The 22,125-nt window shown below is 41.7% G+C and overlaps 1 protein-coding gene across 3 annotated transcripts in view; it reads left to right on the top strand.

The window, feature by feature from the left end:
• The first annotated feature begins 9,480 nt into the window (after nucleotides 1-9,480).
• Nucleotides 9,481-22,125, top strand: part of RGS7 (regulator of G protein signaling 7) — a 374,326-nt gene continuing 361,681 nt past the window's right edge. For 2 of the 3 annotated variants that reach the window (XM_075924826.1, XM_075924832.1), the window contains exons 1-2: nucleotides 9,482-9,659; nucleotides 10,335-10,461. In XM_075924826.1, coding sequence (XP_075780941.1) covers nucleotides 10,384-10,461 — 78 coding nt within the window. In that variant the 5' untranslated portion in view covers nucleotides 9,482-9,659; nucleotides 10,335-10,383. Of the gene's footprint in view, nucleotides 9,660-10,334; nucleotides 10,462-22,125 lie in introns of all 3 variants that reach the window. The other variant, XM_075924828.1, reaches the window with a different exon arrangement.

The raw sequence follows: 22,125 nt of genomic DNA, 5'->3' as shown, positions 1-22,125 counted from the left end.
AATCCCATGTTTAAAGTGCAACTGTGGTTGCTGAGTTGTTTGTCTTCAGACCCTTACTTCTGGGCCCCTGGTGTAAGTACACTAAGTTGCTCAATACTAATTCAAATATTTACCACTCCAGGTAACCCCAACCCAATTATTTTATAGGGAAAACAAGGCAGTATGTAAAACTACTAAACAGATATTATCCTTTGTATTAGAGTTTACTTCCATTAGAATATTTTATTAATAATCAAAATTGTGTGCTTAATTCATCCAATAGCACAGTCACTTGTCAGTTAGAACAAACCTCTCAAAAGGAGAATTCGGGGCAGCTGCCCTAAATGCTGTGCTTTTTGGGGCCCCTCAGCAGCTGCCCCAATCCTCCTATGGACAGAAGGGCCCCAGGAGATTAAAAGGGTGAAGGGTGGGGTGGCAGCAGGATTCACCCCACCCTACACTTTGTGGCAGCAGGAGCCAGAGCAGCCCAACAGCCTGTTCTGCATTGCCCCACTGCATTTTCCTGACTGGCTGCATCCCGCTTCTCTGCAATGGCAGGAAATGGAACACGCGAGGGCCTGGACACTCTGTTTCCCACTGCCACGGAGAAGTGGGGTGCAGTGGGCCAGGAGAAGGTGGTGGTACAAAACAGAGCAGGCTGCTCTGGCTCCCACTGCTGGGGTGGTGATCATTGGTGGGGGGGATGTGGCTCCTGCTGCTGCCACCCCAGACTTTGTAATACTCCAGGCAGTGTTGCTCAGGGGAGGGGGCAGGGTGGAGCAGAGTTTGGGGAAGAGGTGGAGTGGGGTTGGCCCTGTTCATGTGGGGGTGGCACTGTGCCCTGCATCTGGAGGGGGGGTGGCACTGTGCCCTGCCCCCCTCAGGATAGTCATCATCAGTTACATTATAGTAATGTGGTCTTTTTCTTAGCATGTGTGTTTGTAGTGTGGCTCAGATGGTGCGACAGGAGTCATTGAATTTGGTCCACTGGTTGGATTATTAGCTTCCCCAAGCCCAAGCAAGGGTAGTGTAATATGAATGCTGAGCCATACCCCCAGTAATGTGATAAAGACAACCCAATGACATTTCTTTATAGTATTCTTTCCTGTTCTGTCCTTGAACAGGTAGGGAACTTCATTTTAATGTTGGAAAAAGTAACCCCCCGCCCCGCCAAAAGGGTCATTTTCTTCATTTCTTACCAAACACAGACTTTTAAATGCCAGGTCTAGCTTTAGGGAGCTAACATCCACTTAAGGTCTGCTCCTGTAGTTCTTACACATGCAAAGGTCCCATAAGAGGCAATGAGAGTCTCATGTGAGTAAGGACAATTTTTAGATGGTAGAAAACTTCCACTTTAAACAAAAGTGTGCTCCTCCCTGAACTAATTTAACACAACTTAATCCTTGCTTAACATGAGGTTAGACAAAACAATGTAAAATAAAGAAAATAACAGTGTTTTAGGGGCAGCATGAATAAAAATCACATACTGCAGTTCGGAAGGCTTCACTTTCAGTCTTGCTAGCTACTTTGATGTGGCTATCAGAACAATGGATACATTATGATGGGTTGTGGAATAAATAGGCATCTCCTTAGTTTTCCACAATCCCAAAGTAGTACAACTCTGCTAGAATTTGTCAAAATTTAAATAGCTAATAGAAATGGATATATCAATGTCTTAATATAGATTATCACAAAAAAGTCAGTAAACACTGGTTTCACTGTGCACACATACTGAAGAAAAAATATATCTAATGATGATGATCCTTGAGATTTACAGATAAAGTAACAAAAATGCTGCTTGAGAACATTAGTTTGATTATTGATATTTACTCTGTATGTTTTGCAATGTTAGACAATTTGTGTTAATGGCCCTTAACCTTTCAACTTTTTTAATCCTAATGTCTACTATAATCAAATTATAACCTGATTCCCTCAATTTTCTGCAACTGTGAATTTAAATTGCTAATGCAGAAAAATGCTTAAAATAAACATTGATATCCATGAAAATTGGAAAAACAAGTTCTGCCAAGCCTAAATATAAACTACTTCATCCATACTGTAAAGATTCAGACTCAATTGACTTTGTGCTGCTTCCCTCATTTAGATCAATAAAATGACATTACTGTAAAAAATAATATATAACAATATTGGGAACCAGTGATATTTCTCTTCCTATTCAAATCTAGTGCATATTATTAAAATGCATTCTGTCAGCTGAATAATTGGAAGTAAGGAATATATGCAGATCTTTAATATTTTCCTGTGAGGTTTTGCAAAAGATAAAAATGCATTTAAAAATTACTTTGTGCCATTGCCATATATAGCCCCTTCAAAAAGCCAATACAAAGCAATCTGATACAGTAGTATTTGAATTTGTGCTTTTGATGCTCCCCAGCAAATTCAGATTTGTGTTCTTAAAATGTATTACAGTGGAAGAACATGGTTCTTATCTAGTGTGATATAAAACCCTATCACTGAACTATGTGAACCTGTTAGCACTGTCTATTCAAGGGTGGGGCTCAATTTGGAACCTGCAAGGCACACTTTTGGAAATGTGGTTCATGTGCATTTTCACTCTCTAATGACTTGACTTGGATCACTGAGTCTGAGGAAACCTGAATTTTGGAAAGCTCAGATTTTTATTCAAATTCCATGTCATAAGCCTAGTTCACTCCATGTGAGAGCCTGGGAATTTAGTATGGGCTAGCTCGCCAATCTGACCAGAATGTTCTTAGGTTTGTTCTCCCTCCAGTCATAGAAATTAAGAGTGTTTCAGGATCTGTAACAACAATACTTACCTCGTTGGCAGAAGAAACTTAGTAAATTCAATGTAAAGAATATTACGATTATACACAATAAGAGACTTAAGGTGATGGCTACATAAATGGACATGATTGCCTTGCGTTGCAAGGTCAATGTAAATGTGACTCAAAGTCTAAATATACATATATCCTGAGTATTCAATTGCAATTACCTAGTATAATGCCATACTTACACTCTCTTGAAAACCCTCAGTCTATGTCTACACTACAAGTTTTGCTGGAAGAGGCAATGCAAATGAAGTGCGGATTAGCATTTTCTCATGCTTCATTTGCATAATCTTTTCTGGTCCGTTTTTGTACAAGGGGTTTTTGCGCAAAAACAAGCAGTGTGGACAGGTCAGTTTTGCACAAAAACCCCTCTTTGCACAAGATCCTTAGGCATAAGAATCCTACCATGAGAATCTTTTCTTTTGCTTCTGCTTATCCCCACCAGGAAGAATGCTCTCTGATATTAACCTCCCCTTATCTATCCCTCAGCATCTTTCCTTTTCAGTTCTGTACTTGTTGACCTTCATTTTCACTTGGGTCACATCAACCTCACCTTTCACTTGTGCTTTCCTTCCAGAACATTCCCACTCGTCTATCAGATATCCCCATCCTCTCTACCAGGCTCTGTTCCAGAGCTCCTTCTTTAACTTCTATTTCTCCTCCTCTACTTCAGCCTGGTTGCCTTTCATCATCTTTACCAACCCTAGAATGCTGTGATGGTTCTCACTCTCCAACTGTCTTTGAATCTGCAGATCTGCCTTTGTCCTGTTGAACCCACTCTCAGCTTTCCTAGAGAGCACCTCAGCTGCCACTGTCACCCAGCATCTTCAGCTTGGCTCTTTCCTCCTCTAAAACTTATTTGTTAGTCTCTAAGGTGATACAGGACTATTCACTATTTACGTTTTTTCAGTTACAGACTAACATGGCTACCCCACTGAATCCCTCTCAGAGGCACCCTGTTCTGCTCTTCCTTCCAAAATAGATTCTATCCCTTTAGAAGTCCTGAATGTCATTCTCTCTTCCCTAATGCTCTCAGCTGACTCCATCCCTTCCCTTGAGCAAGATTCAGATGTGCTCAATTGGTTCCCATCCTCGTAATGCATATCATACCTCCAGACTTCCCTTTGCCTATACCCGCCACTACTCATAGAAATGTATGACTGAGAGGGACCTTCATAGGTATCTAGTCCAACACTTCCCCGCCCCCCCGGCACTGAGGCAGGACTAAGGTGTTATCTAACCTCATCTTATAAACCTCCAATATCATGGATTCCACAACCCCTTTTTGTTTTGGTGCTTAACTACCCTTACTGGTAGGAAGATTTTCCTGATGGCCAAAATCTTCCTTGCTCCACTTCTTGTCCTGACTTCAGGAGTTAAGGAGAACAATGACTCCTGAGTTCAGGAGTTAAGGAGAACCTTCCTCTTATAACCTTTTATGAAGACTATTATCATATCCCCTCAGTCTTCTCTCCACTAAACAAACCCAGGGGTTTTTTCAACCATTTCTAGTAGGTCATGTTTTTTAGGACTTTTAATCATTTTGGTTTTCCTCTGGATTTTCTCCAATTTGTCTATCTTTCCTGAAGTGTGGTGCCTAGAACTGGACGTAATACTCCAGTTGAGGCCTTATCAATGCTGAATAAAGAGATAATTACTTTTTGGCTGTATCTACATTGGCAAGATTTTACGCAAAAGCAAACTCTTTTGCGCAAAATCTTGCCGCCTGTCTACACTGGCCGCGAGTATTTGCGTAAGAACACTGATGTTGTAATGTACAAAATCAGTGCTTCTTGCGCAAATATTCTGACGCTCCCGCTCAGGGATAAGTCCTCTTGTGCAAGTGTTCTTGCGCAAGAGGCCAGTGGAGACAGATAACATCAATTTCTTGCGCAAGAAAGCCCGATGGCTAAAATGGCCATCTTGCACAAGAGAGCGTCTACACTGGCATGGGTGCTTTTGTGCAAATATTTTGCGCAAAGGCACATGCTAGTATAGATGCTCTCTTGCGCAAATACTTTTAACAGAAAAACACTTCTGTTAAAAGTATTTGCGCAAAATCATGCCACTGTAGACGCAGCCTTTATGTATTGCTTACAACACTCCAGCTAATACCTCCCAAAATGATGTGGGTATTTGTTTTTTGTTTTTTGCAATACTATTATATGGACTCATATTTAGTTTGTGATGCACTATAACTCCTAAATAGTTTTCTGCAGGGCTGTTTTCCATGTGGCCATTTTCCATTTTGTATTTGTACAGTTGATTAGTCCTGCCTCAGTATAGTAATTTCCATTTGTCCTTATTTAATTTCAGATAATTTCTTCACTTTATCAAGATAATTTTTATTTCTAACCCTGTCCACCAAAGCACTTGCAAAACCTCTTAGCTTGGTATAGTGATCAGATTTTATAAATGTATTTGAATACCATTTTTCCAATCATATATGAAGAGACTGAATAGAACTGGACCTGGGACAGATCTGGGCAGGACCCCATTTGATATGCCCTTCTAGCTTAATTGTGAATCACTGATAACAGCTGTTTAGTTAACTCACCTTATAAAAGGTTCATCTAGGCTATATTTTCCTAGTTTGTTTTGAGAGGGTCATCTACTGCTTCTCTAGCCACAAAGCTTGTTACCCTGTCAAAGAAGGATATTAAGGTGGTTTAACTTTTTTCTTAGCATCTTTATTTTCTTGTAGATGCTCACAATTTTTTTTATTTGCTCCCTTATCCTTCCCTGTGCAGAAGTTAAGCTAACTGATCTATTACTCTTTAGGCTTTTCTTTTTTAAATACATGAATATTTTATTTGCCCTTTTCCAGTCCTCTAGGATCTCCCCCACCCTCCATGAGTCCTCAAAGATAATCATTAGTGACACTGAAATCTCTTCAGCCTTAAGTTTCTAGAATATCTTCAAGTTTGCAGGGCCTGATGAAATAAATCTAACTTGTCTAAGTAGTTTCTTAACTTGATATTTTCCCATTCCTACTGTGTAGAGGGAGACTGCTGTTATGTGGTGAAAAAGGGGCCTGGCACCTGGTCTTCTGAGTCATGTCTATGTAAGGGGACTGTAGCCCCTTACTAAAACTCTGTGGGAGTTTTTGGTTCGCCAGCTCCCAGTATCAAAAGGGGAAGGGTCCATGAGAAATCAGGGCCCTGAGACTGACAGACCCCAGAGACAATGGAAAGCAGCCAACACTCCAGCTCGGCCTGATTGACAGGTTGGACAGGCCAGTGAGGAAAGTAAGAGGCCAGGCCCTGTCCTCCTTGTGAGCTGGGATTTTTCTGGGTCTCTCTGAGCAAGGAGAGAACTGAGAGACAGCTAAGAGGAGCAAGCTGTGTGGAGAAGCAGTCCTGCAGCAACAGAGCCAGGCACATACAGCCCAAGGAGTGCAAGCTGTGCTGAGGGGCAGTTTTGCAGCAACAGAGCCAGGCACACAGAGTCCAAGGAGCGCAGACCCTGTGTTGAGCAGCAGACTGGCAGTACTCAGAGAGGCAAAAGGGATAGAGAAGCAACACAAGGAGCTGGAGACTGGCAAAGCAGCACAGCCTGCAGCTGGGTGTGGTGAGCAGCTGGGACCAGCAAAGTGCAGGGAGAGGCTCTGGGCAGGGAGATATCACCAGCCAAGAGGCCCAGCAGGCCAGACTGGGAGAGGGGTCTGGCCACTTAGAGCTTGAGTCTGTGTGGTCTCTGCCAGAGCAAGCATGTCCAGCCTGCAGCCCCCCTGCAGCACATCTAGGGCCTCTAAGGGGCCTATAAGGAAGAGACTGTGAACTGTCCTTACACTCTGCAGACTGCTGTTTTGATGTTCCGGTGCTACAGAGCAGGATTGTGTGTTCTCATTTACCCATTCTCATTTTTTCTTATTCTTTTCTCTTTAATCAGTTGATGTTTAATAAATTGTATTTGCTTTGAACCCTATGAAATGATCACTGGGCCAAGAAAGCAGGCAGTGTGAAGAGAGCACCTCGGAGTGGGGACACTCTAACTCCTGCCCCTAGTGACTACAAGGTTGGGGACTGAGCCCCAGGAAACCTGGCCCCAGCCTTGTTGGGGTTTCGAGGACTCTGCTACTCAGGAGAGTGGAGGGGGAGCCCTCAGGATCAGGGAAGCCATGGGGTAAAGTTTACTCAGGGGGAGCGGGGACTCAGATCCTTTTGCTGGTCCATTTCACCGGGGTGGTATAAAAGCCAGGAAAGTTCCCCACAATAGCGGGACCATTCCTCCGCTTACATCTACACTAAGCGATTGTTTTGAATTTACTAAGTTTGACTTCTGGGCACCCGATTATACAAATTTGAAGTTCCATGTCCTCACTAGGAAGAAGAACTGAATGTAGTCTGAGGCAGGCTCTGTGAATGTAGATGTTCTACCTCAGACTTTGAGCCCCAGAAAGCACTCTGTGGTGCTGCAGGAATTCTCCTGGAGGCCAATGAGTTCAAATTAGCGGCCCCAGAGCATCCACACTAATGTTTTGTGGGACTTACAAGTTCAGGTAGAGTGTTATTTCTCATGAAAAACAGAATTCCAGGGTTCAAATTCTGCAGCCCCTTATTCTGGAATAATGGGCTTGATGGTGTGGATGCATTCCTTTCAAAATTGACCTTGGGGGGACTAATTTCAGACTAAGGTCTTAGTGTAGACCAGGCCTTGCTTCCTAAACTGCCAGGCTATGTCTACACTAAGAGTTTTTTCAGCAAAAAATATGCTAATGAGGGACTCATTTGCATGAGCCGTGATCTCATTTGCATATTTTCTGCCGATCCGTTTTTTTTTCTCTAGGGTTTTTGTGCAAAAACAAGCAATGTGAATGTTTTCTTTTTGTGCAAAACCCCCTTTTCCCGCAAGATTCTTATGCCCCCAAAAAGGAGGTTTACCGATCTGGAGGGAAAAGGGGTTTTTGCACAAAAAGAAAACAGCCACACTACTTTTTTTCCCCTGCAAAAATGTCTTACATAAATTATGCAAATGAGGTATGGTGATATGCGAATCTGTGCCTCATTTGCATACTCACTGCTCACAAAACTGGCAGTGTAGACATAGCCCCAGGGAAGAAGGGACTCCTCTTTTGAGACATTTCTGTTCTTCTTCTTCTAAAGTAGCTTTGCAAGCAGACCTCCTCTGTCCATTCTCTTGTAAGCTCCTTAAGGCCAGGACTATTTTATTTTGTGTTTTGCATGGCCAGTGCTACCACTTTTGTTCTCACTTTAACAAATGAACAACTTATTTCCTTGTCTGCTGCTCTTTGGCTGCTTGCTATGAAGGGAAGAGGAGGAGATGTTGGGAGAGGACAAAATCATTATCTTCTTCTCACTGCTGCAACAGAATCTGTAATTACAACTAAGGTTCTCTTTGAGGGGCAAGTGTTGATATTGTCCTAAAGCACACTCCACTAGGGATAGAATGCCCCAGGACAACATATGTACCGTAAAGGCGGCTTAGTCCTCCTGTTGCTGCTATTACCATTGTTTTCTGATTGAAAATTTTAGCTTCACAAATTTGAATGCATGAAACCCATTTCCCTCAATAAGGGGATGATTTCACTCCTCCCGGGGGCTGCCCCTTCTTAGTTTCCCAAAGAGTGCAGCAACTCAAGATCACCATTATTTACTACAAATTTCAGAGAGGTAGCCGTGTTAGTCTGAATCTGCAAAAACAAGAAGTCCTGGGGCACCTTATATGCTAAGGCTACGGCTACATTGGACGCTTTTTGCGCAAGAGCGGCCATTCTTGCGCAAAAACTTGCGGAGCATCTACACGGCACATGTGTTCTTGCGCAAGTAAATTTACAGTAAAGCATTAGAAGAGAGGGCTTCTTGTGCAAGAGTTTTTCTCTCCCCACAAGGAATACGCCCTCTTGTGCAAGAGCTCTTGCGCAAGAAGGCAATGTGGATGGGCTAAAATGGCCATCAGAGCTTTCTTGCCCAAGAGAGCATCTACACTGCCATGGATGCTGTTGCACAAAAGCACATGTCAGTGTGGACGCACTTTTGCGCAAGACCTTGTGCAAACCAGTTCTTGCGCAAGAACCCTGTGGTGTAGGCGTAACCTAACAGATTTATTGGAGCATAAGCTTTGGTGAACAAAGACCCACTTCGTCAGATGCATGTCAGCATCATGAAATGCATCTGACGAAGTGCAACTTTGCCCACCAAAGCTTATGCTCCAGTGAATCTCTTAGTCTATAAGGTGCAACAGGGCTTCTTGTTGTTATTACTACAAACAATATGTAATTCCCTATGTAATTGCCCATATAGGATCCAAGCTTTAAAACAGTGGGCCTCCCCCCCTCCCCGCTGAAAAACAGAGGCGACTGGGTGCAGGAGGGGAGCAATCAGTGCCGTCTGCTGGAGGAAAAGAGAGACTGAGACCCCCCCCGCCCCCCCACACACACTAGCCCCCTCAATCACCCATCCCATTAGCCCAGATTCTATTCTGAGCCTGCCCTCCCGCCTTCCCTAATCTCGTTGACAACTGGCTGCCAAACCTGCAGGCTGCTGCAGCTCCTTGGCGGCTTCCTGGGGGAGCCGAGCGCAGCGGCGGCCGCCAGAGAGCGGGCGGGTTTGCGAGCTGCCTGGCGCTGCAGCAGCAGCAGCAGCAGCGGCACCTTTGACGTTCCCTTTCCTCACGTGACGAGGCAGCTCGGTTCCAGGGAGGGGAGCCGCGGCGGCCGCTCGTGCGAGGCTGGAGGGGGGGGGAGGGGGGCAGGCAGGGAGTCGCAGCAGCAGCAGCCGCCCGGCCGTGCGCATTGGGTGTGTGTGATGCCCGCTCCTCGCATCCCTCCCTCCGCTGCCGGCTGACACGGACCGAGCCGGGAGGAGGCGGCGGAGAGGAGCGCGCAGCCCGTGACCTTGGCCCGGGGAGGTAAATAGGCAGGGCGGGGAGCTCGCCCTCCCTCGGGGCGGCTGCCGGGGCTGCTGTCCGCGGTGCTGAAAGGCGAGGCGCGGGCGCCAGGCGGCACCAGCCGGTGCGGAGACGCCGGGCCAGGAACAGAGCGCAGCTGGCCGGGGCTGCGGTGAATTCCTCCCCCCCCCCCCCTACACACCAGTGCCCGTGCGGGGCCGGAGAGCTCGCCCTCCGAAAAGGCTGGCGCGGCTCTCTGGGCAGGTGGGTGAGCGAAGGGGCGGCCCCTGGAGCGCGGAGCCAGCCCGAAGATGCTCCCCTGCCTAGGGGTTCGTGGGGGGCGAGAGACGGGGTGTGTGGGAGGAGATGCCTCTCCCGTCGGGTGCGCGGCCGGGTGTCACCGGTGCTGCTTCAAGTGACAATTCATTGAAGTCCAGCCTGGGTTAGTACATTGCCCGCCTTCATTATTTACAGGCAAGGGGAGTGGGGGGATGACAGTAAATGGTGAATTAGCCGCTTTGCCCCAGTGTAAATATCTGGCGGAGAAACTGATGATGGGAACGTGGGAAAGCCAACTCCATTAATCATCAGTGCGGGAGTGTGTGTGTGTGTGTGTGTGTGTGTGTGTGTATGTGTGGCGGGGGGGGGGGGGGGGGCTGCGCTGTGTCTTACTGAGACCGCTCTTACCTTTCGCAGTGGCAAATTGCTCAGCGCAGTCCTTGTCAGCGGATCATTGCATTGGGACATGGCGCAAGGAAATAATTATGGGCAAAGCAGCAACGGGGTGGCTGATGAATCCCCAAACATGCTGGTGTACAGAAAGGTAGGAGGCTTTTTAATTTCTCTGAAACAGCTGGGGCAAATGAGTTTAAGAAACTTTCACCCTCTCCCCCCAAAAATATAGCTATTTAAACATTTTGCCTCCACTTATCTTGATACAAGTTGGGGCTATGATGTTCCAGTTGTAGGAGTGCAACAAAATGATTTCAGAGCAGGATCGTTTGATCTCAGTCCTTCACTGTATCATTGGAATCGTTAGTATATATGTTGTATACTTAAATGGCAACACTATGAGTGTGTGAATTGTGAGCTTATCTGTTGTCATTTATTTTAAGAAATGACCTCACCTCCTGTTGTAAATTTTAAAACACAGATACATATGTCAACTTCACAAAGTGTTCAAGAACGTTTGGTCTACAAGGCATGCTTTAAACATTCATTCATGTTTTGTTCCTTTTATATGTCACATGAGAGAGCTGCAATAATTAATTTATTTCACCTGCTATTTCCAATTGATATGAGCTGATAAAACATTTTCCCTTTGAGTTAGACTATACCCTACTATAATCAGCTTATTGTAAAATGAGTAAAATATGACATATTTTATATTTTACATTTTATGATTAATTAGCTAGTTATTTCCAAAGCATTTAAAGTGTTAATTACATGTGTGGTATAAGGAAAATAATTGTGTGGATATTTTATGTTTTCCAATCCATAGTACTTTTTAAAATGACATTCCAAGGATTCTCTCAGCAAATAAATTTCCCAACATGATAAATGTTTTAGTAACAACATCAATAAACAAACTTCCAGACATTGAACTCAATAATGGGATTTATTTGGCTACTCTGCTTCAATTAGGGCAGTTGCTTGGGGAATTTGAGATGGGTTAGTGGAAACTAAGGGGACAGAGCTGTCTTTACTTGGGAGCTGGACTTCTTTAAATATAATTAAATGATTATAAAACAACTCTTAAATTATGATAGCGGTAAAAGAAAGACTTTCACACAAATTCAGATGCAGAACGTTTTAACTCCCTGTTACTGCAGAAATTTAGGGAACTGTAATTAGTTTGTGGTTGTTTAAAATGGGAAAATCAGCCCTTAATTTTTTTCTTAAGAATTGATTTCTCCCCTCACTTCCTGCATTAACTGCAATAAAAATGTTCTCAGAATAATGTCAGTATTTCTTCAATAGTGAGAGTAATTGTTGTCATCAGAAATTTGGTAATATACCGTTATTTCTCGAGATTAGAAGTATTTTGTTAGTCACAAGTTAATGAGCTGTGTATGTCTGATTTTCAAAGATGCTGCTCACTTCAGTGTTTTTTGGGATGCCGAACACCTCAGAAAATCAGGTTATTTTATTGAGGTGACACAATATAATTTTAGGATTTTGATGCACACAAGTCTGGAAAACTTTGTACATGTGTATGTATATAAATTGGCCAATGTAACTGGACCACATTTCCCTTAACTTCACAACTGTGTACAAAAATGTGTGCTTATGTATATTTATATAGTAAATAAACATCGACATAGTGATTGTCATAATATTATGTTTCCTGAAAATTTATTGCACTTACTGAATTTTGATTCAGTTCTCTTAAAATACATTTAATTATATTTTATATATAATTAACAGTAAGTTTCATTGTAACATTCCAGCTCTATAATGACTGCAATAATTATTGCATAGGAGTTAATAAAAATAGTTGTGTATCATAGTTGTTCTAAAGGGGCTGTACTCAGATACACTTTTTTTAGCCCAGTAAACGGATTCTTTTCTTTTCTTATTGCTCATGTGTAACTTCTAGATATATAAAACATATATGGGGAAAAGTTGAACTATAATATTTATTTACCTAGATTTTCTATCATATTTTAAGACGTGTTTTACATAGTAGGACACTTTTAATATATTTTGATATCATGTAATATAATCTGTCATGTTATTATGTGACTGGAAAGGAATTTCTTCTAGGTCAGATTGGTAGAAACCCCGGGGAAGTTTTATTTTTCTCTGCCGTGTGCGGTCCAGGTCACATGCAAGTTTAAACTAGTGTAAATGGTTGGCTCGGTAACTTAGGCGGAGGTTATGGATCTAGTGTAGGTCACAGAACCTCATCTGGCCATTACTGTACGTGGAGAACGTTCCCTTCTGGCTTTAAAACCTGTGACTGTTTTTGATTCCTTTAACTAGTCTTCTTGATCTAACATACTATAGATTGTACTGACCAGGTGTCACAGTCCTAGGTGAAAACTTTCAAGCAACGCTCTAGGAAACAGACAATAAAACAAGACTTGGTGACTTATGTATTTTAAAAGTACATAGGTGCATATGACAGGATGCAAATGTGGTACTGTTGTCCACAAATATACAATAATTCCTGTGTTTAGAGTGTGATGAAAGATTGTTAAAGCATAAACCATTTGACATCAGATAGTACTGGTTGCACTTGAAGCTTTAAGTAGGGTTGTTTAACAGTGACTGCTGTGTTATAGGAACTTGTGATAAATTTCAGAACATGATGGCCTGCATTTTCTAAGATGTGACTGGTAATTAGTAAGTTTCATTGCATTTTGCCATTGCATTAAGGATGAATGAACTTTACTGAGTGAATAGAGCACAGACCTTCCACATTCATGAAGTACTTTTAAAAAAATTAGACAGAACATGCATTAGAAGTTACTAGAAAATGTTACATACATTTGGTGTGGTTGTCTTGTGGATGACTGAATAGTTAAATTTAAACTCTTCTGATATTTTGAATGCCATGGGTTAAATGTAGTTGGATTAGACAGTTTGTCCCAATATGATATTTATGCAGCATGATTGTGTGGGATGGCAATCTGATATTTGTATCCATGAGAAGTACAGGGAACATGTAATACCTCTTGTGATAGATAAGAGACAGGCCTTGACTTTAGTGAATACAAAGCAAATTCTTTATGGAGCAGGCTGAGCACAAATTTAACCTAGTAGTTCTCAATGCCTTTCTAGTTCAAATCTAATTAAATACAGTCTAGACTGCCTAGAGTCACAGCCTAAGTCTCCCTAAATTCTGGCCTAGTCCAGCCATGAAAGGAAGAGCTTACTGTTATACAGAAAACTTGAGGAATTGAGATGGTCCTGAGTCACAGTGTTTTGACCTGAATCTGCTTTTTTTATGAGGTTCAGGTGTGTTTAGATTCAGTTTTGACATTGTTCCATCAGAGAGAGTGAGCAAGTGTCTAAATTCCAAGGTTGGGGTCTACGTTTTTCATAGGTCAGAGGGTTTATGGATACAGTGTTAATTTCATCAGAGATGCCAAACCCTGATAAAAGCACAAAGATTACAGTAAATAAGCTCATCTCTCACTCATAGTTAACTTGGTAACTAACCGGACACTAACAAAGTGAAGAAGGAAGATTGGTTTGTCCAGAAAAATAAGATGGAGAAAACATATTGGTATAAAATGATACAACATAGATTTTGGGCCATTCTTCCAGTATGCCATGTTCATATACACCTGGGCTACGTCTACACTGGCCCCTTTTCCGGAAGGGGCATGTTAATTTCAGCTATCGTAATAGGGAAATCCGCGGGGGATTTAAATATCCCCCGCGGCATTTAAATAAAAATGTCCGCCGCTTTTTTCCGGCTTTTAGAAAAGCCGGAAAAGAGCGTCTACACTGGCCCCGATCCTCCGGAAAAAGCGCTCTTTTCCGGATGATCGGGGCCAGTGTAGACGCTCTTTTCCGGCTTTTCTAAAAGCCGGAAAAAAGCGGCGGACATTTTTATTTAAATGCCGCGGGGGATATTTAAATCCCCCGCGGATTTCCCTATTACGATAGCTGAAATTAACATGCCCCTTCCGGAAAAGGGGCCAGTGTAGACGAGCCCCAGGGCTGCGTCTAAACTGGCAAGTTTTTCCGCAAAAGCAGGTGCTTTTGTGCAAAAACTTGCCAGCTGTCTACACTGGCTGCTTGATTTTGCGCAAAAGCACTGACGTTCTACTGTCCGAAATCAGTGCTTCTTGCGCAAATGCTTTGACGTTCCCGTTCGGGCAAAAGCCCTTTTCCGGAAATGTTTTTGTGCAAGACAGCTAAAAACTGTTTTGCACAAAAAAGCCCTGATGGCGAAAATGGCGATCGGGGCTTTCTTGCACAAAACTGCATCTAGATTGGCACAGATGCTTTTCCGCAAAAAGTGCTTTTGCGGAAGAGCATCCATGCCAATCTAGACGCTCTTTTCCGCAAATGCTTTTAATGGAAAAACTTTTCAGTTAAAAGCATTTGTGGAAAATCATGCCAGTCTAGACATAGCCAGAAGGCATAGTCCATATTTAGATGGTTTTCATAGAAACCCACTGAAAATATTTAGTTCAATTTTCAGTTCATAAATGACTAATTTAAATCTTCATTGTAAAAGGCACTAACACGTGTAAATAGTTCCTTATATCAGCATCATGCCACCTCTGAAAACTCTTGCCTACTAGGATTATTGAGCCTCCGGGAGTACTTTTAATAGAATGTCAGCTGCATTATTTTTTTTAGAAGCCTGCTTCATTATTTTATAATGAATTATGACACATAGGTGGTGCCAACATACCTTTGGAAGAGTCCTAAATTTTCCTGGTATTAGCTTCAGGCAATATGAACATTTTGAAAGTATAACGTCTATTTTCTTTTCTATTGAGCCTATTTCAGTCAGCAATTAAAAGCTGAATTAGAAGATGTAAGAGTACTGCAACCATTAATGTTTTGAACATCAAAATTTGTTCACATAGAAATCTTCTATCTCAACCACACTTTTAATTGTGGCTAGAATTTGGATTGTGGAGAGAACTGCTAATATTGGCTTTTTTTTTTGTATCTCATGAGTTTATCAGAATTTGAGAGGTTATTGTCTGTCTTCAGTCTGTGACATGGAGAGGAGAGAGTTTATTGTTGGTTCTAAAATTAGTAGTTTCCCCACTACTCATGTTGTACTTCCTTGAAAAAAAGCCATGGGATTCTAACGGATCACTCTCAAGTTCTGTTTTAAATGAGTCTAAGTTGAACACCCTGTGGAGTGGCGCAGCAGCAGGAAAAGTCGGGGCCTGAGGCAGAAGGGTTGAGGGCAGCTTATTGGTCAGTGTAGTAAAGGGAAGATTACCATATTTTGTATGGAGGGACTTTGATAGCCCAGAAAGGGAGGACTAAAGTGACCTATTTGGAGGGCTGAATCACGAAGACAGAGATAGCCTACAGGGCAAAAAACTGACAGAACAGTGTGCCAGACTTTAAACTACCTAATCCCCCAGATGAACCAGGAGGCAGTGCTCCAGTGGTGAGTGGATCCCATGACACCCATAGCAAAAGATTCTGCATGTACTTTTGGCCCAAAAAGTAAGTGTGGTTGTTCTGTTAGCTGATAATACTTACTGAGTGGGGTGAAGGAAAAACACCAGCTGATAAAGTGGTGATAGGCATTTTACTCTTTGGAGTGGTATAAGCTTGAAATGATAGCTTCACTTACCAATGACTGAAACAAGTAGAAAAATGTTACAGCATGCCATACAACCATGTTGCTTCTTTCTTATACCACGTGTACAGTTTATACTGTATACGCCTGTGTGGATTGTGCATTGTCACTTTTAGTCTTTCTGCTCTTTTCCTTTTGAAGCACTCTACATTAGTTACTATGGAAACAACCATTCTATTGATAGTGACTTGCAGTATAGTCACTTTTTTATTATGATTTTAAATTTACAGCATGGTTTTTTAATTGCTGCTGATCAATATATGTCATATATAAATCCATGGTATGCCCACATCTTGAATACTGCATACAGATGTGGTCTCCTCATCTCAAAAAAGATATACTGGCATTAGAAAAGGTTCAGAGAAGGGCAACTAAAATGATTAGGGGTTTGGAACGGGTCCCATATGAGGAGAGATTAAAGAGACTGGTACTTTTCAGCTTGGAATAGAGGAGACTAAGGGGGATATGATAGAGGTATATAAAATCATGAGTGATGTGGAGAAGGTGAATAAGGATAAGTTATTTACTTGTTCCCATAATATAAGAACTAGGGGCCACCAAATTAAACTAATGGGCAGCGGGTTTAAAACAAATAAAAGGAAGTTCTTCACACAGCTCATAGTCAATCTGTGGAACTCCTTGCCTGAGGAGGTTGTGAAGGCTAGGACTATAACAGGGTTTAAAAGAGAACTAGATAAATTCATGGAGTTTAAGTCCATAAATGGCTATTAGCCAGTATGAGTAAAGAATGGTGTCTCTAGCCTCTGTTTGTCGAGGGTGGAGATGGATGGCAGGAGAGAGATTGCTTGATCATTACCTGTTCGGTTCACTCCCTCTGGGACACCTGGCATTGGCCACTGTCAGCAGACAGGATACTGGGCTGGATGGACCTTTGGTCTGACCCAGTATGGCTGTTCTTATGTTCTTATATGATATGAAAATTGAGGGATTTCAAGCTAAGCAGAAGAAGATGGCCATAAGACTGCAAATTCAAAGTTCACAAATCAATACAATCTGTAAAATGTATTTTTCCAGTTTAACAATTTCAAATGAATTAAAAATGTGTTTAATAACAGATTAAGGAGAACACAACCCCATCTCCCACCAAATCAGAGCATGAAGAACATTATTTTCTTTAAAAGGGTGTTCCCAGACTCTACCTTGCAAACCCAAACTTTAAACAAACAAACAAACAAACAAACAAAATCTGCAGAGCATATTAAAAAATAATCAGTAAAGTATACTTATTACATTTCAGTATATCTGGGTTTGGGTTTTTTTGGTATTTGCTGTATTGTTATCCTTCAACCCAATGTGTAATGGTACTATCTAGCACTTTTCACTTGTCTCTCACAACACATTATCAAAGAGGCACATACCATTACCTCTCCTCTGTAAAATGGGGATATTATCTCCAACTGAGGGGAGGCAAAGTCACAAAGTAGGTCAGAGGCAAAGCTGGGAATAGACTGCTGGTCTTAAGGCTCTGCAATAGCACTATAATCCACTGCCCCACACTAAGCAATCAGACCTGACCAATCAACTGCTACTGCTGAAAGAGAAGAGAATGTTGAGTATGGAAGGCTGGTCTTGCAAGGTACTATCAGGGGATGTTGAGTGTCTTCAGTAGGAGTACATTGCAGGATATAGCTGAGAATATTGAGGAGAAGGAGGAAAAGAGGTTTTGCACTGAGGTTGAAAATGACAACCAGAATGAAAGAGCAGGAAGAACTAGGGTTGAACAGGAAAAAACTATACTTATAATGGCAATAGGAAGGAGAATGTGGCAAGGTTTGGATGGGTGGCAAAGGCATGTCAGCAAAGCATGGTACTTGTGCTCTGTCCAGCCAGTCACAGGGACACTAACATATGTATCCCCGTGACCTGACTAAATCTTTATCTTGTCACTGGGATCCTGTCCCCTCACCTGATTACCTGTTCCCCCTCCTATGACTTCATCTTTTATATGGTGATACAAACAAGTTACATATTGTTCTCTAGATCAGTGTTTCTGAAAGTGATCCACGAAACCAATTTGAGAAACACATTAAATGGCCGCCCTGGTTTGTTTATTTACTGGCACCGCAGCCACAGAGCCTCGCGGCTCCCATTGGCTCCATTTCATCCTTTGCAGCCAAGGGGAGCCATTGGAAGTGGCATGGGCCAGGCCACTCGGCACTGCCCTCTCCCCTCTTAAAGAGGCGGAGCCTTTTTGTTGCAGGAACTTGGCAGGCCTTTCTTTTTGCTTGAAAAAATTACCCTGGCAATCCTGGCATGACGGGTCTTTTTTTGTTTTGCTTGACAAATTTTACCCTGGCAATCCTAGGGGTTCCTTGAAATTCTTTTCAAGCTGAAAAGGGTTCTGTGGCCAAATAAAATTGGGAAACACTGAGTTAATATGTTTCTCAAAGTGGTTTCGTGGAGCACTTTCAGAAACACTGCTCCAGATTATGTTAGTTGCCACCCTTATACCTTGCACCTATTAGTTTGAACAAAAATCCTCATCCATTATCCTCCATCCCATCCTTATCTTATGATGGGTCAATATATTCCTGTACAGTCTCTTGGAATTTGTTTACATAGTTACCTGAGAACTCTGGTTGTTCTTAAGGCATTCTCTCTGATCAGGAATGAACTTTTTTTTTGTTAGCCAGTACGTGGTGTCTATCCTGCCAAGGCCAGCCATACTCTGGTTCTCAGCCTTTAGCCCATGTTGTTAGTTATTTAGGGCTCCAGCAGGGCCTGTGGCTCCAAGCAAACCTCTCTAACACCTGGCAAAGACAGCTTTAACCAATAGAACTCTTCATAGTGTACAGAGCTTTTCATGGAAAGCAGGTGGAGCCTGGTTTGACATTTAATCAGGTTGACAAAAACAAAGGGAATTCCAAACCACAAATGTTTATATAGATATATTAATATAAAGCTTTTAAATTCAGTTTCTATATAATATACCACTACAAATTTGTGTGTGCAAACACGAAAGAATAAAAAATAATCCTAAAAAACTAAAAGTGGAAACCAAGAGCTAACTACTCTTTTTTGTCTTGTTTATATCACAGTGATTCTATTTAATTCAAAATATAGCTAACATCTCAAAATTTCAGTGTCAACCCCTACACATTCACTAAGTTGTTCCAGAAATAGTTCTCAGACTTAGTACTTTGTGTATAACACTTTGGGAACTTGCTATAATGGTGGGAATTAGTTTTATTTTTGAGACTTTTTTTGTTAGCATTCTGGAATTTCAGGCTTGGTGTTCCTTATGAGGAAGGCTCTAACACAAAATGCTACTGTGGATTTCTAAATTTAGTTGTAATGGTTTGACTGATGTATCTTCCTCAGAAAGGTATCTCTCTCTGTGGACTCTGATTTATGATAGTGCCTTGAATTGTGCTAGCTGGAGAGGAATTTAAAGAAGTAAGGGAAAATGTTCCTTTTGGTCTTAATTCTTTTTTAAAAACTATAAGCAAATCTGGAAAGAAGCATGAATGGTCTCTTCTTCCTTTCAATTCAGCATTGACACAGGGTTGCTTTCTGAGGCTGTGTCCAGACTCAGGGGGTTTTTCGGGAAAAGTAGCCTTTTTCCGAAAAAACTTCCCCTGCGTCCAGACTCAAGCCACGTTCTTTCGAAATTAAATCGAAAGAATGCGGCTTTTCTTTCGATGGCGGTAAACCTCATTTCACGAGGAAGAACGCCTTCTTTCGAAAGTTCCTCTTTCGAAAGAAGGCGTTCTTCAATGTAAATAGGGCTTCTTCGAAAGAGAGCATCCAGACTCACTGGATGCTTTCTTTCGAAAAAGCAAGCCGCTTTTTCGAAAGTTCAACGTGCAGTCTAGACGCTCTCTTTCGAAAGAGGCTCTTTCGAAAGTATCTTTCGAAAGAGCCTCTTTCGAAAGAGGCTTGCAGTCTAGACATAGCCTGAATGTAAAGAAGCAGAGAAAATGTGAGACTTCCAATCTGTCATATTCAGGTAAATGTTTTAATGAAGTGATCTAACCCAGTGTAGCAGCACAAGGAGAGTGAGGTAATACCTTTTATTGAACCAGCGTTTGCTGGTGAGAGAGACAAGTTTTTTTAGGTACAGAGCTTTTCTTCAGGTCTGAAAAATGTATTTAGCTGTGACACTCTGGGTGCAAAGTGGAGCAGACTGTTTAGCAGAAGTAGTTCACGCACATTATCAGGGACCTGTTAACATCCCTGTAGTCATAGGACAAAAAGGGGAGTTAGTAGGTTACAGATTCTTGTAATAAGCCATGAATCAAGTATCTTTAAAACCATGATTTTAATGCCTAGCAAAATTATGAATTTAAGCTTCCAGGGTTGTCTTTTCTCAATGTTACACAGATTTCCACTGACGATGAGACTCCTAGGTCAGAGTGATTGTGAAAAGTGGCTTTTATTATTTTCTTGTGTGAGTTCACTTGAGAGTGTAATGATAGTCTTTTTTTTCACCCACTTTATTGTTATTGGGACATCTAGTGCACTGAATGAGGTACACCTCACATTTACACCTGGATTTTGAAGGGTGTGTTGTGGCAGGGTGTTGATTATTGTGGCACTGGAGATATATCTGCAGGTTTTGCATCTGTTATTTTGGCAGGGTTTAGTGCTACCCAGAGTTGGTGAACCCTAGAGTGTAGGTAACTTGTTTCTGATGAGATTGGGGAAGGGCTGTTTGAAGGCCAGAAGTGAGGGTCAGGAATGATTACTTTCAGGATGTGATCTCTTTTGCATATGGGTTGTAATTGTTTGATGAAACTCTATGTGGGTTCCAGTGTGGACTGGCAAGTGACAAGTAGGGGTGTGCAGCCAGAGGGAGTTTAATTTCTTTATTGAAGCAGGTTCTCTTGGTGGCTCATACAGTGATGTATTCTACTTCAATTCTGCCTTTAGTTAATTGAAGTCTGGATTCTTTCTCTTTTTCTTTTTTACTTTTTTGGTGCTTGTATTATTAGTCTGGCAAAACCCAATTTTCTTGCACACTGATTGTTAATGATTCATAATTAGCCTTAATTTAATAATCATGAAAATAAATGTTTTCTTTCTTGTGCATCTTGAATAAAGTCTCCATCTCAGACAATTAATATCCCTTGGAGTGAGGATATCATGCAGTGCTGTTGCAGTATGTCTTCCACATAGTACATCTCTGCCTGATTATATTTATTTCTCCACAAGAAATTGTGTTCATGACTCTTAAAATAAATCTGAAATTCCTTGTGCTTGGAGATGCCATTTTTGAAGATTAGGTTCTGTGGCTTTTGGAGGGAAATCTTCTCATTCTTCTATGGTAAAGATTTTTCTTTGATATGCTACATTATCAGAATGAAGAAATTATTTAGCTCATTTTCTTTGAAAGACAGGACATGGAATAGTTCATAAAAATGATTCATTGTGTTGCTTCTTATTCACCCAAACTCCTGGAAATCACCCAGATAGAATGCAATGCGTCTTTTATGTGGGCCAAGCTCATGGCACCTTTGATTTGTCATTAGAAGCCACCCACATGCATTTGAAATGGAATGGACACCAGTGATTAGAATGTGAATTTAGAATAAAACACAAGATTCAAAAGTGGGCTTCCTCTGAAAATGATTTTTAAAGAGACCTTCTATTTTATTTGTCTTTTTAATTCCTTGCCCTGTTCCTTCTGAAAAGGGGGAAGAGGGATAGTGCGAAAAATATAAGATAACTGGGTGGCTCTTGGCTGTGCCACACAAACTCTGATTTTCAGTAATTTTCCATAGGTTTTGCTATGTAGGTTCATAGAGTCAGTGTGGTCTGGAGGAATGAGCATAATACTAGGAATCAAGAGGTGTTCTCCATTCCTATCCTGGATATATCGCTGACTTACAGAGTGGCATGGAACACATTATTTTGCCTTTTTGTCTTGGCTTCCTTCTCTGTAAAAGGGGTTTAGTTATACATCTAATTCACCTATTTCATTCCTTAGCATCTGTACAGTGGTTTGAGCATATGAAGTACTGTTAAGTTCTTATGAATGCAGTAATTTAATTTAAAACAATTAGAGTGCTCTGAGCAATAAAACTCACCCACCTACATGCTCTCACACACAGTAGATTACTAGATTTGAAAGTTCTTGTCCATATGTGTGTTTTCAGAGTTGCTGAGCAACCACAAATCTCACTGGAGTCAATGGAAACAAGAGGTGCTCAGCACCTTTGAAAAATCATGCAG

Source organism: Pelodiscus sinensis, chromosome 3, assembly GCF_049634645.1.
Source record: "Pelodiscus sinensis isolate JC-2024 chromosome 3, ASM4963464v1, whole genome shotgun sequence".
NCBI lineage: Eukaryota > Metazoa > Chordata > Testudines > Trionychidae > Pelodiscus > Pelodiscus sinensis.
The sequence above is the reverse complement of the archived record's forward strand: the minus strand, read 5'-3'. Positions and strand labels throughout refer to the sequence as shown.